At 34.9% G+C, this 21,941-nt stretch overlaps 1 protein-coding gene across 1 annotated transcript; it reads left to right on the forward strand.

Moving 5' to 3' along the window:
• Positions 1 to 1,109: 1,109 nt before the first annotated feature.
• LOC147397444 (exocyst complex component EXO84B-like) lies at positions 1,110 to 17,092 on the forward strand. Its single transcript, XM_086449128.1, has 7 exons — positions 1,110 to 1,733; positions 6,665 to 6,762; positions 9,590 to 10,646; positions 11,860 to 12,375; positions 14,098 to 14,286; positions 14,375 to 14,511; positions 16,369 to 17,092. The coding sequence occupies exons 1-7, from the start codon at positions 1,566 to 1,568 to the stop codon at positions 16,529 to 16,531; spliced, it is 2,328 nt and encodes a 775-aa protein (XP_086305254.1). The 5' UTR covers positions 1,110 to 1,565; the 3' UTR covers positions 16,532 to 17,092.
• Positions 17,093 to 21,941: the final 4,849 nt, after the last annotated feature.

The raw sequence follows: 21,941 nt of genomic DNA on the forward strand, positions 1-21,941 counted from the left end.
TATAATCATAGATTTTATGCCTCAGGATACACATATACACATTCTCATAAATATGTGCATTTGTGTATCTTGAGAAAATCTATGGTTCTAGCACATGCCACATCATGAGAATATTTTGAGTATGCCATGCGGGGGAGTTAGAAAATTATCACTCAAAAATGAAAGAACTTTATAATTTCCAACGTATGGTTGAGATGGAAGGAAACTTCACATTTCTGGAGATCGCTACAAGTTTTTTCGAAGTATTTGTATCCCATCTTAATCGTTTCTCCAGATAAATGATAGGCCCGTCGTTTCAGGAGAAATTATGATGTGATGTGCATGATAAGAAAGAATGTCTCTTGAAATTTGATTCGTGATAATTTTGAGTTTTATTCAATTTTGGATGGTAAAAATCCGGTCTAAAATTCAGTCAAAATTTTGATAAATGGAAAATATGCAATACATACTCCATAAGTGTATTATTTGTTTCATTTCAAAAATTCAAAAATCAAATATTCGACAATATGATAATGATGGTGATGATGAAATGTGATATTAATGGTGATGGTGAAAGTGATAGTAATAATGATGGTGGTGATAATGAGGACATTGAGGTTATTGTTTCATTGATTTTTTTTTTAAATAAAAGACTAAACTCAAGAGATAAATGAATAAATGTAGTGGGTCATGTCATTATTATTTTTAAAGTTAAAAGGGACATTTTTTTTTAAAATTAAAAGGGTCATGTCATTATTTTGAAGCATGACTGCTTCAAAATCAACTCGTGTTATATAACAATTTAAAAATTTACACTTTGCAACATATAACAAATTATAGTGACATTTTTTTCCACGGAATTTTATTCTTTCCAAATTTAAAATCGGTGAATCATTCAAAATAGTTAAATAATTCGGAAAGTACCACTCTCATTGGAAAAACGAAAAAATCATGAATTTTCCTAGAATTGAACGGAGATTGCTAACAAGGGAAATGTCTACGTAGTCACTCAAATGAGTAATCCAAGTTTTCCATGTCACCATTCCACCTGACAAGAAACAACTTAGCCTGCAGTGACAGCCCAGAAAAACAATCTACTCTCATTCCTTCAAGCAATCCAATAGAATAGCTTAGCTAAATCTCTGGGGGTCTATTGTGAGAGAAGGGAGGCAAGAGTCATCCTCCCATCGTTTCCCCGTATTTATCTTTTTTTATTACTCACACAAAAGCTTCTACTGTTGTAAAAATCAGTAAAAAACAAGATCACGAAGAGAGAGAGAGAGAGAGAGAGGTTTGTAGTGGCGACCGAGCTTTCTCTCTCTTCTGCAAACACGCTTTCACAAAGGTCGCTAATTCTTCTACTTCTTGTTTGAGAATCTTCAATTCTACGAATCGTCAGAGTTCAATAATGGCGGAACACCAGTTAGAGAGATGGATCTAAAACCGTAATTTCATGCTGAGATCTGGTTCTCAGATCTCAGAGAACAAGGTCAAAACTTTGTTTCTTATTGGCTCTTACTAAACCCTAATCAGTTACAAGTTGGGATTTTTCTCGAATCGAAGAATTGTGTTTGAGCCAAAGAGATATGGCGTCGGCAAAGTCATCTAGGTCTAGGGCATCAACTGTCTCACCAGCAAGCGCGAACGCTCTGGATAATGGTTCCAGGATCGATGACAAAATCAGCGTCTTCAAGTTGGATAATTTCGATCCTGATGCTTTTGTACAGTCCAAATGTCAATCCTTGAATGAGAAGGTTTGGATTCCTTCACTTTTTAATTATTCACAATTTCTACTTCTTGAAGTTTGTTGAACAAGTAGAAAATTTTTGTTTTCGATTTACTAAGAATTTATCTCCATATGTGACTTCGTTCTAAGTTTGATTAATGGATTCAAGTTATGTTTGCTATCTGTTGATGTCTTTTGAGCTTGAAGTTATGTTTTTTCCTTTCAATTTTGTTTAAAATCATGTATTTTTGTAAATTCAAGTGTGTTCAAATGATCAAATCCACTCCATGCCACAATCCATATCCTTTTTTGGTGGTGTTCTCACTCATTTATAACATTTAATTTGAACGGTACTTCTAATTGTAATTGCCTCCAGTCCTCGTCCACATCACCACATCATCTTTTAATCAACTTTCTGTAGTTAATCACATATTGGAGCTACGTCCACCTTTTTTGTGAATGCTTTATTTTATCTTTTCTAGCCTTTCTACTTGACCGTATCACTATCCTCATCTCTACTACGCTTAATCTACAAACATGTTGTTTCTTGATTCCTTAACATCCTGCCTCATAGAGTGTAATTGGTCTTATTACCATTGTGGGGGGCATATTAGTCATGCCATGTGATACGAACACGTGTCACAAAATAGAAACCAAAAGCCCACGTAGAAAGACTTTTTTTCGAACCCATGGGCCAAAAAGAAAGTTACCGAAATCTAGCATCTTAAATACCATAGGCAGAGCTATAAATTGTTACACACTTCCCCTCTCCTTTCCTCTCTCCCCATCATGCACTACACGGAGCATGGGTTGATCGAGAATGTCTATAAAGAAGAGTATGAAGAGTACCGAATAAATAAAAACGAGGAAACAAACCATGGTCAAACTAGAAAAACCATCCTGTATAAACACATAAATCTAGTGTAGGTCACATGCCCTAAATTCACAAGTAATTAGGTGTATAGTATACGAACAAAACCCAAGATGACATTTGAGTCCATGCATATTTAAGATAAGCTCGAAAAAGATTTGAATCCGACTGACGGGATGCCGTGAATCAGAGATATTTTGCTTCACATTTAATAAACTTGCAACACTTATACATCAAGATCACATCCTATTGACTAGTGATGTGCTCATCTCCCAAAGCACTTAAGTATGTTCTAAACAGAACAATTCGTCTAAAAAAACCTAAATCAGTCGTGTGGTGACACTTGTCCTAAAGTATTCACCTATATAAACCAAGTCATTTAACAAGAGAATGGCTGACTAAAAAAAAGTTGTGGCCAATGGGCTAAAAAAAGAAAGAAAGTCTTAAAAAAGATGAAGACCACTCCGCAAGTTCACTATTCACCTCCTTCTTCGTTTATCTCTATTAGCTGTGCACTAACAAGATCGTCGGAGGAACGTTGGCAGACACCATACTGGGGCCTCATCCTTCAACCTTCTTGCTGTCAGTCATTCAAAAAACTGAGGGAATTAGACGAAAAGCCCAAAGTTGTAGTTGCAAAGGAGAGAAAGTCGAAAGAACTAGGTAGAGCTCGATAAAAGGTTGGTTCTGTCAAGCCACCATCAATAATGGAGGAAGATCCACTCAAGGAACAAAATGGGAAGAATCATATCAGTAATAGGTGAAAGAGGATCAACAAACTGAAGGAGGCAGAAGAACATAGTTTAAAGTCAAGTCTTACGACATAGGGAGACATCTGACCCAACACCGGTCAAAGAAGAAAAACAAGGAGAGGAATAAAGGAGGGAAACCAAGAAGAGGACGGTCTGCAGAAGATGAAGAGAGCCAACGCTCAATACCAAGGCTCCTGGCAAAAAGTGACATCCGACACAAGACCAACAAAAAAGGGGAACTGAATAGCAAGGTGGGAACCCCTAGTAATCCCAACAAGAAGTTGGAAGTGAATCAAGAACTACTCGAGGTGGGTCGAGGACAGAGAGCGGAATCCGAAGCCCTCAGCCAGAGAGGTCGGTTATAGCGCCAAATCACAAAAGAAGAAACGTCTTAGAACATTGACTGTGATGAATGGTAACCCATAGCCCAAGGTGTGGAAATCGAGAAAGTCAGATGACTGTCTGGAGCCAAGGTAATTAAGAAACTGAAGTCGACCACTTCAACACTCTACCAATCGAAAAGACGTCAAAGGAGTATAAGAGAATTGAAGTTCGTCCGTGTGGAAAAAAAACTAGGGGATCAAAACCGAGCTCAACATCAGAAATCTACACATCTCGAGGAGTGGAAAGCCAAAAAATCCCTTTTATTTTGATTGGGACTCATCATTATTGAGAGGGAAACTACCTAGTGACCATATAAGGCCCCCTTAAATGACAACTCGGTGATAAAAGAGGGAAGGAGTGAAGGACTCCACTTCAATCATACATTTGGAATTCTCATAGACAACATCCCTTCAATCTCTCCATAATTATAGATAATAGAAACATTGTAAAGAAAATGGATTCTTTGGGAATTTCATGCCCATCAATTTCTATTATCTTCTCATACCTATGCTTGTCATTATAAAAGTTCCTCTTCATATACTATTCGACCAGTTTCATCTGATGAATTGAACTAGTCTACTCACTTTGCCTATCTGACTTTGAGTCATTCTATTAATCCATCCTTTTGGTAATTGATAATAATCAATAACGCATTTGTACTCAATAATGAGCGAAATATTGTCTAAGTTGGTCAAGATTGCTCTAAGACATACTACATCATCCCATTTTCTGTGTCGAGTTTGTCTAATAAACCTCTACCCAGATTATTCTCTCAAGACATCTAACTTCTCGTCCCTTCACTCACCTATTTCATCCTATTGTTAGTTCAAACTCTGATGTGAAGGTGACCACTAAGACTCCATGGCCTTCCATCGTTCATCTGTGAGTTCTTTTCAATGGATTTTTTTTTCCTGCCATTAGGGTTTCTAATGGATTTAGTTTATCCCTAAAAGCTTCAATTTTACCTGGATCTGAAAAAAGATTTTTTAGTCGAGTACAGACTTAATGAAAAAAATCGAGTCCGAAATCATTAGCCAAAAAAAATTCAAAGAACTGTGATAAACTTACTTGGAAAGAGCTACTCAAAATTCACTCAACTGACGTGGCATATGCTCATAACTATTGATATTTTTCCTTGGGATACATGAGGAAAAATATCTATGGTTTTGTGTAGTTGAGTGAATCTTGAGTGGCTTTTTTCGAGTTAGTTTATCATGACTCTTTGGATTATTTTTTTTGGCTAATGATTTTTATACCCAATTTTTTTCATTGAGTCTGTACTCGACTGTCGTGGCAAGGGCACAAAACCATAGATATTTTTTTCTTGTGTACCCTGAAGAAAACGATCTATGGTTTTGTGCCCTTGCCACATCAGTTGAGTACAAACTGAGTGAAAAAAATGGAGTCTGAAAATCACAACTTTTTTAATTTTTATTTTAAATTTCTTTAAACGGTAATGGGATAAGATTTGAAATCTTACTAAGTAAGTCTAGTTAGCTTAGTATTGGCAAGTGTCGGTGTGTCATTTGTTATCCATCCTTAGTTGAATTTTTCAACTGTTGAATTTGTTATACAGAGGCGTGTTTGCTAGTTTTGCTATTATAGTCACCTACAAACTCTCTCTCTCTCTCTCTGCAAATTGAAACTCAAAGAAGAATAATGGAACATGTGGCTAATTATCTTACAAAAGTTGTTAGGTGTTCACTTCCACTTATTTTGTCTCACTTTGGTTATCCTTTCAACTAAAACACAATAAAATTGTAAAATTACTATTTTTGGGCAAAGGACAGTTGGTTTTTGTCACGTGTCAAACGACTGTGGTTGTGAGCAAAAAATTACTCGGAAAGCGTAACTTGGAGATGCCACCTATCATGTGAATGGGAAGATTCCTCCAAATTTTTTGAAGTCGACAGGTAGCTTCAAAGTTTTTTCCAATGTAAGCTTGGTCAAAACACTTGCGCTCTAACCTGAAGTGATATATCTCTCTCCTTGAACTCTAAAGTCCAACGACTTCAAAACATCGCCCCTAATATCCCTTCCTCTCCAAGCAAATCCCATCGTGTATATAATATAATCTAAAGACTGCACGCTCTCTCCAACTCAAATCTCATAGTTTACAAATTCCATTAATTTAGTTCTTGCTCTAGGTACTTAGTTGAGCTTCAACACTTCATTTCATCCTCAGACGGATGGATAGTCAGAGAGAGTGATTTAAATATTGGAAGACATGCTGCGAGCACGTGTTTTGAATTTCAGAGGCAGTTGGAAGACTCACCTACCCCTAACTTAGTTTTCTTACAACAATAGTTACCAAGCAAGCATAGGCATGGCTCCATTCAAGGTATTGTACAGGAGGTCATCACAATATTGAAGAAGTGATTTGGGAAAAAGAAGCGGAGATGGGAGTACAATGTCCAGACTTATTCTCCGATTGACGTACGTTCTAATTTCAAGGACGAAATTCTCATTAGTGGGGGAGTTTGTAATGTCTTAAAAATCTATTTCGTATCTCGAGGTGGTTGATTGTTATACTATGTATAACTCTAGGATTTGTAATATCTTAGTTGTGCTTAATCTAGAGCCTATTGAATCTAAAACAGTTTTTTAGAGTTTTAGTTTTTCGTGTTGACCCCTCTCTAGCTTTATCAACAATGGATGTGTACACCTTGGCCAAAAGGCATATACTTTTTGGATGCCCATGTGTTGAGAACTACACCTCTTATGTTCCTATGCACCTCCCTTACACTTTAGGGAATTTTTAATGTAGACCTTCTAAAATGTATAATTTTATCTTGTAAATCACTATTTAATATTATACCCATGGTTCAAAATTTTGTACTGTTTCGCCATGTCTTCAAATGTATCGGTTCGAGACTGTTTCATTTTTTATCCTGACCGAAACATTGTCTTGAGGAACCTGTGAATATAACTAATCTCTGCATCTGTTCACAGGAAATAAGACAATTATGCTCCTATCTTCTGGATTTAAAGAAGGCTTCAGCCGAGGAAATGCATAGAAATGTTTACGCTAACTACACAGCCTTCATAAGGTGAGTTCATGACTGCTTATTTTGTTTTCTCATTGTTAGATTCGAGCTGGTTCTTATCTACTGGCCATAGTTTTGACTTTTCTTTTGAGCTACTTTGTTACAGTGTCATTATCTTTGTACAGACCACATGGCCTGCATTTAGTGAATTAACTCCATTATTTGTTAGTAGTTCTGTTTTATTTCCTTTGTGTTGTGTCGGCAATGGTTTCTAGTTAAACCCTTTGTTAGCAAGTAATATTTGAATAGGTTTTTTTGGTACACTATTTTATCAACGATATTTCATATAATTGTTTTTTTGCTTCTCGAAAATCTTATTCATGTGAATTAGGAAGGTTTGGACCCATCAACTCTTTTATTGACCATCGACTTGGTATTGTCAACTTGATATATAAGGATTTTGTGTGGCATTGCTTCTTTAAAGGAGGAATTCCTGGTTATTATGATATCTCTTCGAAGAAATTGGAATGGGGAAAATTTATCTTGGAAGTTCGGTTTCAGAAGAAATCTAAATGATTGGGAGATAGTTGATGTGAGCCTCCCCTTAAATGAGGACAATATATTGTGGTTTTGGAATTGGAAGGATTTATTTTTTGTGATTCCTTTTACTTATCTTTGCATTCCTCCACTATTTCTCTTTACCCAAAATCCTTTGCTTGGGGCTCAAAGATCGCCTTCTCCATTTGGACCACTATTTTGGATATAGTTCTAGCTGTGGACCATTTAATTACTGACAAACGTGTCATTGTTAACTTCTTCTCAATGTGCAAAGCAAATATTAGTCGGTGAACCATCTTTTTTTCCATTGTAGTATAACTCAGGACATATGGTATGTCTTCTTTCAGCAATTTGAGATCAATTGGATCATAGCTAGATTGGTGTTGGACTTGATTCATAGTTGGAATACTACGACATTTTCTTCTTGCGGTCACTTATTGTGGAGGCCTCTTTGCATTGCTATTTTTTTGGGGAATATGGAAGGAAAGGAAGAATATGAGGATGTTTGATGGGTTAGAATTAGATCTTCAAGACATTGAGGTCTCAAACAAAGGTCTTATGTGTTGGAAAATAACTTAAATGAAAGTTCTTGAATCTGACAATAACATTAAAATATAACAAAACTAGAGACGTTAAACTCGAGGCACGAGATCGTTTTCTTTAAAACGTTATTCGCTCCCAACTCAAGTAAAACTTCAGTTTGCTAAGGGGCTTCCAGCGAGACGTTTCCAAGATACAATGAGCCCAATCTCTTTATCACAATCCGTTGTTTTGCAAAGACGGAGAATTGCCTTGATAACTCAATCGAAAAAATACCAAAAATTGAAGTAGGAAGAAGGAATTAAGAATTATGTATTTTGGAGAAAGGCTAGAAATTTTGTGTATTTAGATTTGTGTCTATAGATCTCTTTTTATAGAAATAAAGAAACTCTTCAAATAGTCATCATGACTGTTTGTCTCAACAGTCATATGATTGGATGGCTTGGATCTCTCTAGATCCGATCTAATGGCCATAGGGTGAAGAAGACACCTTTTTCTGGGTTTCTGAAGAGTGTTAACTCTTCATGACCCAAGAAAACACCCATTGGAGCATGGTCGAATGTGTTTGACCCGCGGTCAAACTCCATTGCCCAACGGTCCAATAGACATTTTCGTGGTCAAACACCTTTGACCAACTTTCATGATGTTGGTTTAGCCCATCCGGTTCACCAAACAAAGTCTTACATCCACTATGATCATCCAACGGTTGAGATCAAATCTCGATGTTTGATCTAGCAAATAAAAAATGCTCCCCAAGCTCCTCGCGACAATGCAAAGTGCAAAGTGTGCCTCTAAAGCGTCCAATCGCCCTTTCGCCCGATGCACGTGCGCGAATACTGTGGCGAGCCGCTGCTTAACAACGAAGTGTAACCTCTAAAACACATTACTAAATTAGTTATTTGAGAGATCTCAAATAACCTCAAGGGGAGTGTTCTATTTTTCGATGTGGGACTATTCTATTTTAGGAGATAAAATCCTAAGTTCCACACTTTCTCTAAAATACAAAATATAGAAATACCCTTCAACTTACAAAAAACCCAATTTAACCCAAAAACTTTAAAAACAAATAAAACTATTATTTTTATTTTTATTGAATCTAATAAATATTTATTTTATTAAAATAATAATAAATTATGTTCCATTGAGCCTTGATGCACAATGATTTCAAGGGAGTGTTCTTTGAAGATATTGTTTATATGGAGTTGTTGATCCATGGAGAGGGTTCTCTAGTCTTGGTTTTTATTGTATTTTTTTTTTACTTGTTTTCTATCCATCCCCTCCCCCAGCCGAGTTTGGCTTGGTAGGCCATGTTTTCCTCTTTTGTAGATTTCTTTTTGTATTGTATTCGGCTTATCAATGCAATCTTTATATTTAATATAAAAAAAGGTAAGATTTGTTGTTAATGAGCTGAATATCTCACCTCAGTTCATGGTGTCATATATTTATAAGTATTGTATTTATCAAACAATATATACACCATTAAGAGTCCTTTGTTCTTTGTTCTTGGCTTAAACTGTACATCATTAATATCATTTGCAATATGCTATCCATAGTAGGTAGTTGTTGAGTTGTCTATATAATCTAAATGTTTGACAACTCCTATGTTTTATTGTCGGATTTCTCTCCATTACTTCACAGGAAGTTTTAGTTATATACATATATTATTATTATTATTATTATTATCATATTTTCTTTCGAAATCCATCAACTCTGACAATTACTGTATTTTTATGTAACATATTCTGGTTATGACATTTGACATTGTACTAATAAATATTCTTTGTTTTAACAGTACATCGAAGGAGATGTCGGATCTAGAGGGGGAGCTTCTTTCCATCAGAAATCTGCTATCCACACAGGCAGCTCTAATCCATGGTTTAGCTGAAGGTGTTCACATTGATTCATTGCCTACCACTGTTTCTGAAGGTTTCTCATCACAAGAGATATCTAAGGATGAGGTTAGGGAAACTTCTGAAATAGAGAAGTGGTCAGTAGAGTTCCCTGATATGCTTGACGTTCTGTTAGCTGAGAAGAGAGTAGATGAAGCTTTGGCTGCTATTGATGAAGGAGAACAATTAGCTACAGAAGCAAAAGAAATGAAAACATTGAGCCCAGTTGCATTCACCTCACTACAGTCTGCTATTTCTGAAGGCAGACAAAAATTAGCCAACCAACTTGCTGAATCCGTGTGCCAACCTTCTACCCGTGGTCTTGAACTCCGTGCCGCAGTTTCTGCTCTTAGAAGACTTGGAGATGGACCCCGAGCTCATAATTTGCTACTTAATGCTCATTACCAAAGGTTTCAATATAACCTTCGAAGTCTTCGTCCATCAAGCACTTCATATGGAGGAGCATATACTGCTGCCCTCTCACAGCTAGTTTTCTCTGCCATTGCTCAAGCTGCTAGTGATTCTTTAGCCATCTTTGGTAAGGAACCAGCATATGCATCTGAACTTGTAATTTGGGCTACGAAGCAAACGGAGACTTTTGCGCTTCTTGTAAAGAGACACGCGTTAGCCTCATCGGCTGCTGCTGGAGGTTTAAGGGCTGCTGCAGAATGCGTGCAGATAGCCTTAGGTCATTGTTCTTTGTTGGAAGCTCGTGGATTGGCGCTTTGTCCTATGTTATTGAAACTCTTCAGGCCTAGCGTTGAGCAAGCATTGGATGCCAATTTGAAACGAATTGAAGAGAGCACCGCTGCACTTGCTGCTGCTGATGATTGGGTGCTGGCATATCCTCCAAATGTTACACGTCAATCTGGTAGATGTTCAAATCCATCTCTTGGTACTGGAATGACATTCCACCACAAACTTTCTAGCAGTGCCCTTCGGTTCAATTCTATGGTCCAGGTGAGTGACTTGTTTTCTTCTAAAGATGTCTGCCTGGTTTTAGGTGAATGTGGGTAATTAATTGTAGGTTGGATTGGTATATATTATATGTTGCTATTATTAAGATCTGTTGGATGGGTTTAAACTCATCCATCACCTGATTACAGTTGAGAGCGAGATTTTTTTATGGTCTAAAAGATATAATTTTTTTAATGATTTAAACTATTTAAAATGCATGGCACTTTCAATTTCTTTTCTGCCAAGTTGACACAAACTATTTAAACACATACTGACATGTATGGCAATGCAACCTTTATTTTAATGGTTTTTACAGAAAAAAATATATATAGACGAGAGCTGGTTGTGGGCCTGAGTGATGCTCTCTCTCTCTCAAAATTACTTTTGAAGAAAAAAAAATTGTTCCATGTAGTACTGTTAAATATTGGCAGTGTTTAGAGTTTTGTTACTATGACCAATTTCCAAAAGAAAACTACTTGATTCCATAAGTAATTATCTTTTATTTACAGTTTCTCTCCTTGGTTTCCATGTAGACAGTCTTCGCATTATCAGTGTCCCCTTCTCTTTTTCAGTATTACTGTTATTTTTCTTGGCTTGTCTGTCCACGTTTTTTTTTATAGGTAACGGAATTTATTAATAAAGTGGTCAAGTAGACCAACTAGAAAGAGCACTGAGAGAAATTAAGAACAAGCAATACAACAAACCTAATCCCATCTAGCAACAAAATCTGCAAAGAACATGTCCCTGAACTCCACGAGAGCCTTGGACCAAAAGAAGAGACGAGAGAACCGACAAGACCACCTCTGAGGTTTCCACACCTTTATCTTCAAAGCACCTACTGTCCGCGGTTTTGAAATATACGATCATGTTTTTGGCCAAGGTTTTATGCCTCCAAACCCAACTTCCTAAAGTCCATATTATGGCATAGTCCATTCAGTTAATTGGGAGATGATGATGATGATGGCGTAGTCCTCTCTATTAATTAATTTTTATTTTATTTTATTTTCTTTTGGTAATCCTGCTCTATATTAGGTTGCAATTTTTGTATCAAATCCTTACTGTAGTTTTACGAAATTCTTTAAGGCTCTACAGCACATTGTCTTCACAGTTGGGATTGTTTTTGAAGTTCGATGTGTCATTTTTTATAATTTATTATTAGTTGCATATTTCATGAACTTTTCGTCTTTAATTGTTTTGCTTCATGTTCCACTTGCAGGATTTCTTCGAGGATGTAGGTCCTCTCTTAAGTATGCAGTTGGGAGGTCCCACATTGGAAGGCTTGTTTCAAGTATTTAACTCATATATAAACTTACTCATAAATGCATTACCAGGTTCAATGGAAGATGAAGGAAACTTGGAAAGTTCAGGAAATAAAATTGTTCGTCTAGCTGAGACTGAAACCCAACAGATGGCTTTGTTAGCGAATGCATCTTTATTAGCAGAGGAGCTACTCCCACGTGCTGCCTTGAAGCTTTCTCCGCTGAACCAGGCTAATGTCAGGGACGATCGTCGTAAAAGAGCTTCAGACAGGCAAAACCGACATCCTGAGCAAAGAGAATGGAAGAGGCGGCTCCAACGCTCTGTAGATAGGTTAAAAGATAGTTTCTGTCAAATGCATGCTCTTGATCTTATTTTCACAGAAGATAGTGATACCAATCTTAGTGCAGACATGTACATTAATATGGATGGAAATGTAGATGAGCCTGAATGGTTTCCTTCTTCAATATTTCAGGTATGTCAAGCAGTGAAATTAATGCATAGTTCGTGTTATATCTTTTACAGTTGCCATGATTTAAGTTTGTCTCATTTGGACCTAGTAGAAGTGAAATTGTGTTATTGCGACAACTTTCTGATATTTCGGTGCTACCTTTTTTTCATCTTTAGTTTTTTGCCCCCCCCCCTTTTTGAAATAAATTATTACATTGTGTTGATGCTGTAAAATCATGTATCGAATTTAGTTTGGATATCTCATCTACTTTTAGAGCCAAATTTATTTATTACTAAAAATAATTGAAGGCATATTTCTTGTCAAAATCGATTCTGATGGGCACATCCTTGATTTATTTGTGCAAAACTAGAACTATGGAGAGGTGTTGGGAGTCCATAGGATTTAGAATAAGTAGAAACAAAACTGAGCATATGGAGTGTAAATTCAATACTGACATCTATAGTGTAGCCAAGGCATGTACCTTGGTTCGCCTGAGGTGCACCTTAAAACAGATGAGGCAAGGCAATTTGTATGAGGCATGTTAGGCACACACCTTGATTGCGCCTCAGTCAAGGTGCACCAGGCACGACGTAGCAGACATGTGTCTCAATGAAATTAATGAGGGTTACATGTTACCTGATGACGATGATGAGCGGTGCCTAGAGGCGTGGGCATAGTTGATATGTTGGAATATATTAACTTTATCTTTTATTTTGAGTACTCTTGGTGTACGTATATTGGATGAGATTTTGTGACTATGTTTTGAACTTTTAAATTTTAAAATATAATTGAATTCATGGTGCCTCGTTTCTACTTTTATGATATTTTATTCATATTTCATCATCATTTTTACTTTGTTACTTGTTTGTGCAATTGGTTGTTGTGGTTTTATGTCTATTTATAAAGATTAAATACTTTTACTTGTTTATGAAATTCGTATTATACATGTTGTAATGATAAAATATCTAGAACCTTTCTTTCACTTAGGTGTGCATCTCACCTTGTGCCTCAGGCTCTAGGAGACCTTTGTACCATAAGCTCATCTTTTTCCCTTACTATATTGGGCATCTATGAAGAGGAATGCCCAGTAAAAATTAATGGTATTAGAATACTATGAAGCAACTGTTTTTTGTTTTCTTGGGTCTATTGTACATAGGGATGGATACATTGAGAAAGTTTTTCCCATAGAATTAGAGCTGGATGGTTAAGTAGAAGTGAGTTTCATCTACCCATCAAATCAAATTATAAGTACAATTTTATAAGACTAAGACCAGCTATGCTTTATGGAGATGAATGTTGGATAGTCAAGAAGCACCATCATAATAATTGAGCGTCGCGGGGCTGTGGGTGCCGAGATAGATCAATTGTTGTACTTCAGAATACCACACGTTCAATAAAATTCCTCCCACTATGGTAATCTTTTTTTTTTTTAATTGAATATCATCAATGGTCTTTGAGGAAACCTTCATTGAATTAGAGGGTTTATACGTACACCAAGTAATTTAAAATTTAACATCGGAAAAAATATATAAATCTAACATGAGTTCTTCCTCATATTTTCTATTGTACCTAACTTTTAGCAGGCTTTATCACAGCCGTATGGGATTGGCTGTCGGATCCTCAACCCATAAATGAATGATTCAGTATCACGATGATTTACTATCTAGTACAATTGCACTTCGTTTTGAGCTTGATGGTATATAGTTCTTATTGTTTGTTTTTGTTGTTGTTGCCATCACTATTCAGGAACTTTTTACAAAACTGAACAGAATGGCGAGCATAGCAGCAGATATGTTTGTAGGCAGGGAAAGATTTTCCACTATGCTATTTATGAGACTCACAGAGACTGTCATCCTATATCTTTCAGATGACCAGAGCTTTTGGGATGATATTGAAGAAGGGCCAAGACCTTTGGGTGCGCTTGGCCTTCAGCAGGTATATGAGTTGTTGCTCTCCACTTCTACTTTGCATTTGTTTGACATAAAAAATCGACCTTTTATTTACTTCTTGGGATCTGGTGCAGTTTTATTTGGATATGAAGTTCGTTATTCATTTTTCATCCCAAGGGCGTTATTTATCTCGACATTTGAATCAAGTTATCAATGACATCATATCCAGAGCTTTGGCAGCATTTGCTACTACTGGAATGGATCCATACAGGTATGCTTAAGTTTAAACTTTTGTGTAATATATATGCACATTGTAGGGCTTCATTAAGTCTAAGAAATCCAAGCATAAAATAGATATTGTAAAAGACATTGATTTATATGCACATTGGTTTATACTGTCCCAACTATTGTGAAAACCTTGAAATCTCTAATAGTGCAATGGAAATGAAAAACATGAGGAAATGCACTAAAATGACACACAAAGGAGTGGAGCGTACCTTGTTCACTTCTAAGAGACAAGTTTTTCCAAAAACCAAGCACTCCATGCCTTTCTAACACCCTCTATACGAGACATCTATTGGACACATCTTTTTCTAACTATGCTCTACAAAAGGGCCCCAAAATGGTTAAATAAGCATATCATAAAACCTTGTGAGCCAACTAGGGAACAATTACCAAACCCAACCACAATACTTGGCTTACAAAAAAAAAACATATTGGGACATGCTTCTTTGAGTTATTATATGAAAAGGAAAGAAAATTCAAGACGTGCACAAAAGATTTTCATCATCAAAGCCTTATCAAAATTTGGGGTCGGCTGAACAAATTTTGTTCCTCCATTCAGTTTTATCTGAAGTCATGCTTCTATTGATTCAAGTGTGTTCTTATTTCCCTTTCACTTCTTTCATCAATGCCTTTATTGGTCTCCTTCTCATTCTTTTAGATCCTTCAACTTGCATGTTCCATCTAACTGGGGCTGGCCGTTATTGGTCTTCGTGATATCAATCTGCTTTCCCTTAAATTATCACCTCTTAGGACTACCCCTACATTTTTATGGATGATTCGTTTTTTTTTCTTTTAATTCCATCTTTCTTAGTCTTTTCACTCATCCACCATCATAGCATCCTCAAATCTGCTATTCTTAATCTGTAAACAGTCATGACAACATATGGGAACATAAAATTAATTTAAAGGAGATACCAGAATGTGTTACCTCACACCAATTCCAGTTCTGGATTCATCTCCTGTTCCCATTCTGGAACCTAATCCTTCTCGTCATCATTCTGATAGACAAAGGTGAACCTAAGTTAGATTCAACATACTAATGAAAAAACTTTTATATCATATATAGTCGTCTATAAAATTTAGTTTTATTTTATTCTTGTAAAATCAAACTGTTGTTTTTTTCTTAAATATGAATCATGGTTCAGAAACTTTCTCTGACTCCCAAATCTGCTAAGGGCTCTAAGTTGATTGACTCCACAAAGTTGATGGAAAAGCTGGATTAGTTGAACAGTTTTATTGTTCTCATTACATCTTTCAGGCTATGTACTGTGGAATTTGTTTATCTTGAGCTTTATATATATATATATATATATATATATATATATATATATAGGGTCAGGTTCAAGGGCCATATGAGAAAACATATGTAAAAACTTTCGTTTTTAATAAAATTTTAAAATATGGGTTAGAAATTTTGGATTGAGCTGATTTTTTGTGAGGATGATCTCTATGATGGGAAGATCATCCAAAAAAAAAAAAATCAGCCTAATCTGAAACTTCTAACCCCATTAAAAGTGATTTAGAATGTGGACTGTCGATTTTTTATCAATTTTTATCACTAATTTGTAAATCACTTTTGATGGATTTAGAAGTTTCTGATTGAGCTGATTTTTTGTGAGGATGATCTTTTCATCATAGTGACCATCCTTGCAAAAAATCAGCTCAATCTAAAACCTCTAACTCTAATTTTGAAAAACGAAAGTTTTTTCATATGTTTTCTCATATGGCCCTTGAACCGCCCCCATATATATATATATATATATATATATATATAGTCCTTTTACTTGTGCCCACCTTGAAATCTTGGGTTTTTTGAAAGCTAAGAATCTAAGTTTGCTGGCAGCGTACTACCAGAGGATGAATGGTTTATTGACATTTCTCAAGAAGCTATAGAGAAATTGACTGGAAAATCAAAAGCCATCAATGGAGATCGAGATCTCAATAGTCCGACTGCTTCTGTCTCGGCACAATCGATTTCATCCGTAAGATCTCATGGGAGTTCCTAATATTCAATTTCTCCATCTTGTATATTAGAGCGCCAAGCTGAGCCAGTCATGGAGGGAGTATCTAGCACACTGTCATATAACGTCCTATTCCCCTGGTGCTTTGGCACTCAAATCCGTGTATAAATAATAGGTAGCGTTTGATATTCTTTTCTTTTTCATTTTTCTTGCTTTCTGTACATTTGCTTGCTTGGTCACAAGTTTAGGGATGCCTTACGTCTGTTTTGTAGCTGAGCATAATTGTAAATGTTGATGTTGATGCATTATTTGGCCCCGACTCAAATGTATCGTTGCATTAATGAGTTGGTTGTACTATGGCTTTCAGCGGTTCGGGCTTTGATTGGATTGGTACCGATCTGACAAGAAATTTATTAGATCCAGAGCCCACCTGAACCCAATCGAAGATGTAATTTTAAGCTACAGACCCAAATGGACTTGATGTCCAATCGAAAAAACAGTCGGTCCGAATCCAGTAGTTTTTATTTTTTCCTTTTCTTTGAATTATTTATTGAGGCCAGCAAGCCTATGATACAATTAGTTCAATAATATTACTGACTTTCTCTCTTTGATTGCTTCTGGAATTGGGTTGTTAGATTAGATATACGTCCGTTTCCAATAAATAAATAAAAATTGTGGACCCTAAGCACCTAAAAGCTGATCAATTATGTCCTCTTTTAATAAAAGAGTTGTGATTTTTCGGACTCGAAAATTTTCACTCTTGTCTATACTCAGCTGATGTGGTAAGGGTACAGAATCAGAGATCTTTTTCTTCGGGATGCAAAAGAAAAAGATCAACGGTTCTGTGTTCTTGTCACATCAGCCTGAGTACAGATCAGTGAAAATTTCCGAGTCAAAAAATCATTAGCCTTAATAAACACTGCCTTTTCATACAAGAAATCGTACACCACCATCTTACCTCTCTTTATATCTAAAACAAATTGATTGGATCATCTTCGAATTTATACATCATGTGTGTCATCTCTCATCAAAATCTTGATCAGTTATCTCTAAATTCACATCTTCTCTTTCCAACTTAATTAAAAAATTTGCTCACTCGCTCTTCCAGAACTTATGACTTTTATATTCCTTTTCAATTGTAATTGATCCTTGTCCAAAGAGTCCAAACCATCTAAATCACCTATTAGATGTGTTAGTAACATAAATAACATCTCTTTCTAACTTAATTCAAAAATTTGCTTTTACTTTCTCAATTTACGTTTTTTTTTAGTTTTTCACTCGCTATTCCAGAACTTATGACTTTTATATTCCTTCTCAATTGTAATTGGTCCTTGTCGAATGAGTCCAAACCATCGAAGTTATTAAAATAAATAATTAAAATTACATTGTGATTTACTAATGCTTAAAAATATGCATTGTGTTTAAATAATATTTAGCTCCAAAAAGATTCAAATTTGCTTATAATACAAAACTTTCTCAAATCATTTAAAATTTTCAAGAGGGTATGTAAAGTAGTACAGAAAAAGAATGATGGAGAAATGATTTTCTCAGAAACATATGATTTGTAGATATGTGATTGTGCATTTTTTAAATATATATATATATATATATTTTCATCGTGATGGGAAAAGTTCTCTAATCCAACCCCATTGGAATATGTTTATCTTCAAGGGTGGGAATATCCTAATTTTAGTTTCTCGTAACGTTCCCCATTCTGAAAACTAAAAATCAATTCTCTTTCTGAAAATTTTCTTATTACAATCAAATATTGGGAAACAATTTTTAACAAAATCCATTATCTCTTAATGGATTTTCATGATCGAATGACAATGTAAATTCAAGTGATCTCTTACATGACTAGCATTTTCTTATATTTATTGTGAAAATAATCCTTCTTAACATCCTCTAATCTTCTGACCATCCATTTATAAAGTTTGCTGATCACATGTTTAATGTATTTAATCGACTTTCTCTTTTCTTTTCTTACAAACTTGTAAATATTTTTCTTATCGTCTCTTCCTCTCAAATAAACTCAACATATTATTTGAATCATCCTACACTTTATATGTTGTCTGCTTTACATTTTTTTCACTATTTATTGTGAAATAATAAATAGCAAGTTTTTAATTATCCTTTCTGAAATCTAATAATAAAGACTTCACATGGAGTGGGTGAGTGGGTACGACCTGTTGGGGGCCACTTACGCCTGGCAAACTGAAGCTAAAAGAAAACAAGATAAACGTGGATTTTTTATTTTTTTCATTATTTAAAGAAAAACACTTTTCTTACTAAGTTAGTAAGCTTTTACGACTTAGTAAGGGTCATATTGCTCGAATGGATTACCACCATATTGTCCAACACCATGGCGGTGAAACTCAGATTTAATAAAAACAAAAAAACAAAAAAAAACTTTTTTAGGTTTCATCCTAGGTAAAATCTAGTTATCGAATTTTCGCAGAATTTTCAAATTTAAAATTAAAATTCAATGATAAAAAATATCATTTTTTTAAAAGTTGGTAAAATTTTATCCTCTACAACCTTGTGCTATCAGATCATGTTTTTTAATGATATAAGGTGAGGTCAACGATCCTTAATAATAGTTGAAATCTTACTAAGTTAGTAAGACTAGTGGGACTCTTATTTCAATGAAGAAGGGGTCGTTTAGACACACCCCAGTGTATTTTGGTGAATATATGAGATACTCATGTGATTCCAAATTGATGAATACCCCTTGACCATGTTCTTGTGAAAGAAACTACTCTAAAGGACCAGAATACCCTCATTTCCAGGCACCTCCCTAAACTCCTTAATTCCCCATACGTTCCCCCCCCAAAATCCAGTCTTCAAACCTCCTCTATGATTAGGGTGAATTCTTTATTTATTTGAAACCTTAAAGTTTTAATTCATCATCTTCAACCTTTGGTTTATTTAACAAAATCATCCAAGTTAAAAATTCTAATCTTCTTTTTATCGATTTAGAAGAGAAAATAATAGACAAAAAATGAATAATTAATTCAACCATGCCACGACTAAGTGATCATCCTGTCACCAAAACCAAGATTGAAGGCGAAGACCCATCATTTTGGTTAGTCTCAATAAAATGACCACGGTTAATATCAATTCATAAGACACCAAAATGCTGAAGTAATATTAAAATAGACATCGTTTCACACATTACTGACATGGATGTGTGTACAAAATCATAAATGTTTTCATCAAGATACATGTGAAAAGTATCAATGATCATGTGCACACCAATGTGTGAAGTGATGTCAATTTCAATGTCATTTCAACACAATTCTTCAAATATTCACCAAAGCTGGAGGGTCTGTTAATATCACTCAAATAGTAATAATAATAACGTAACACTTCATTTACCCATAAAAATCATGTAAAGGTGTAACAACATGTATTTCAAATGTCATCCAAGATCCAGATGTCTTGCCCAACTCATCTTAGTATTGTTCATTAACGAGATAGATTGATGTGATCTCTCAACTATGTGGAATCTCATAAGATAAATGAGCTGACACGATCAAGTTAATTGAGATTTTATATATTTTAATTAAAATTTAAATACACATTATATAATTGAAATATAATTTTATTCATGAATTTCTTTTAGTGTACCTTATTTTTTTTAAAGACATAAAATTATATATATATACTGAGTTTATTGATCTATCACATCCAAATTGAGTAAGCTCGTACGAGACAACTTGATCTTATCCACGAAAGAGTCTAGACATAAAATCTGAGTTTTGAAAACCATGACAATGTCCTCAAGTGTATAAACATGTTTAAAGTCACTTTAGCATTTTTCTTTTTCAATAGCAAATCAAATCACTCCCCAAACAAACAAGGATTTGCAAGAAAAATACTAAATGACTTTTAATAACACTCGAAGTAGCATTTGAGTGTGCCGAGCACTAGTATACATCTTGTATCTCGATGAAAAAACACCTATACGAACTGCCACGTGACCTAAAATACTGCACTTTTTAAAGTATATGTGGCAGTTTTCTGTTAGTTAGCAGCTGAACATCTACATTTGTTTATAGCAAATCCATACTCATATATCAGCCACTACATTTCCTATAACTCCGCGTCATTGCTTGTCCGTAACATTTATTTGGTCGGTGGGCTTGTTGGTAGTTGTAGGTAACCCGTTACCGTTTTCTGCTCTAAATTCTTCTAAAATGCGCTGGGTGTTTCAAGTACCACGAGTGGAAAGAAACGGTATAGCCGGTAGTATTATACTTAGAGTACTAGGCTATATTATATATGGACATTTTATGGAAAATCAAGCTTTTTAGTAATAAAATAGGTATATCAAAGGTTTTACTTAAAAATGAAGAGGTTGAAGTCTTGAAAAAATAGTTTATGGGTTTAGAAAATCAAGGTTTTCTTAAATTAAGTTAAAGTTGAAGGCTCAAATTTCATAAAAACCTATTGGGGTATATCTAAATTATCCTAAAATGATTTTTGTTTTAATTTAAACACAATTACTTTTATGAATCCAAATATCCCAATTTCATGGTTGTGAAGACTCACTGTTTTCAAATTTGAATATGAGAATCCTTCCAGAATGGTCTGAGCGACCACGTTGAATTTATCTAATGCAAAGATAAAGAATGAATCGAGGGTAAAATGCTTATTGCAAGAAGAGGGGCTATCCAATACAATCTAGAGAAGATATGGTAATTTACCTATACATGCATGCACACTGATCAATGTAGTTAATTGATTTTACCTTATGTATCGACACCACTCTATGAGAGTTGTTTAATGGATAAAGTGAATGACCCTATACAAGTAGATATCATGAAGAGAGCATGCGATTTGATACAATAATATTTGTCCTCGTTAAATAGTATGAGGTAACAAATTTAAAGAGATGTTGATATATGTCTACATAAACATTCATTTCTCAGGAGCATTGTATTGGGAGAGGAAAAAAAAAACATAAAACACCTCAAGTATGAAAAATTATATAAATAATGATTTGATAGAATGCACGTATATGCAATTTCCCATCTTGAAATTTAGATTGTCTTAAAATTTTCCTCTAACTTTATCATTAAAGTATTTTTACAGATTAACACCAATATGACAAAAGAGACTTTGATTTAGTTTCTAGTTACAATTCCAATCTTGATCAATTTAAAAGAGTTGTACTAGAGTTATTGTGAAATTCACTATGTTGATGTGGAGGTGTGCACAAATCATAATTGATTTTCACTCGTATTTCAATGAAAGCATTTATGATTCCGTACACACATTCATGTCAACAGAGTGTGAAACACAATGAATTGCATAATCACATCAATATTTTACTTTCAAAAATTGTTCAAGACCACTCAACTTATTATACTTATGAGTCGAACCAACATTTTCAATTTTATGAAAACACTACTAATTAGTGAAACCCTTTCCTTATTAAGATAGTAAGATT

The sequence above is a fragment of the Akebia trifoliata genome, chromosome 8 (genome assembly GCF_017979445.1).
Source record: "Akebia trifoliata isolate Shusen 1 chromosome 8, ASM1797944v1, whole genome shotgun sequence".
NCBI classification, from domain to species: Eukaryota; Viridiplantae; Streptophyta; class Magnoliopsida; order Ranunculales; family Lardizabalaceae; genus Akebia; species Akebia trifoliata.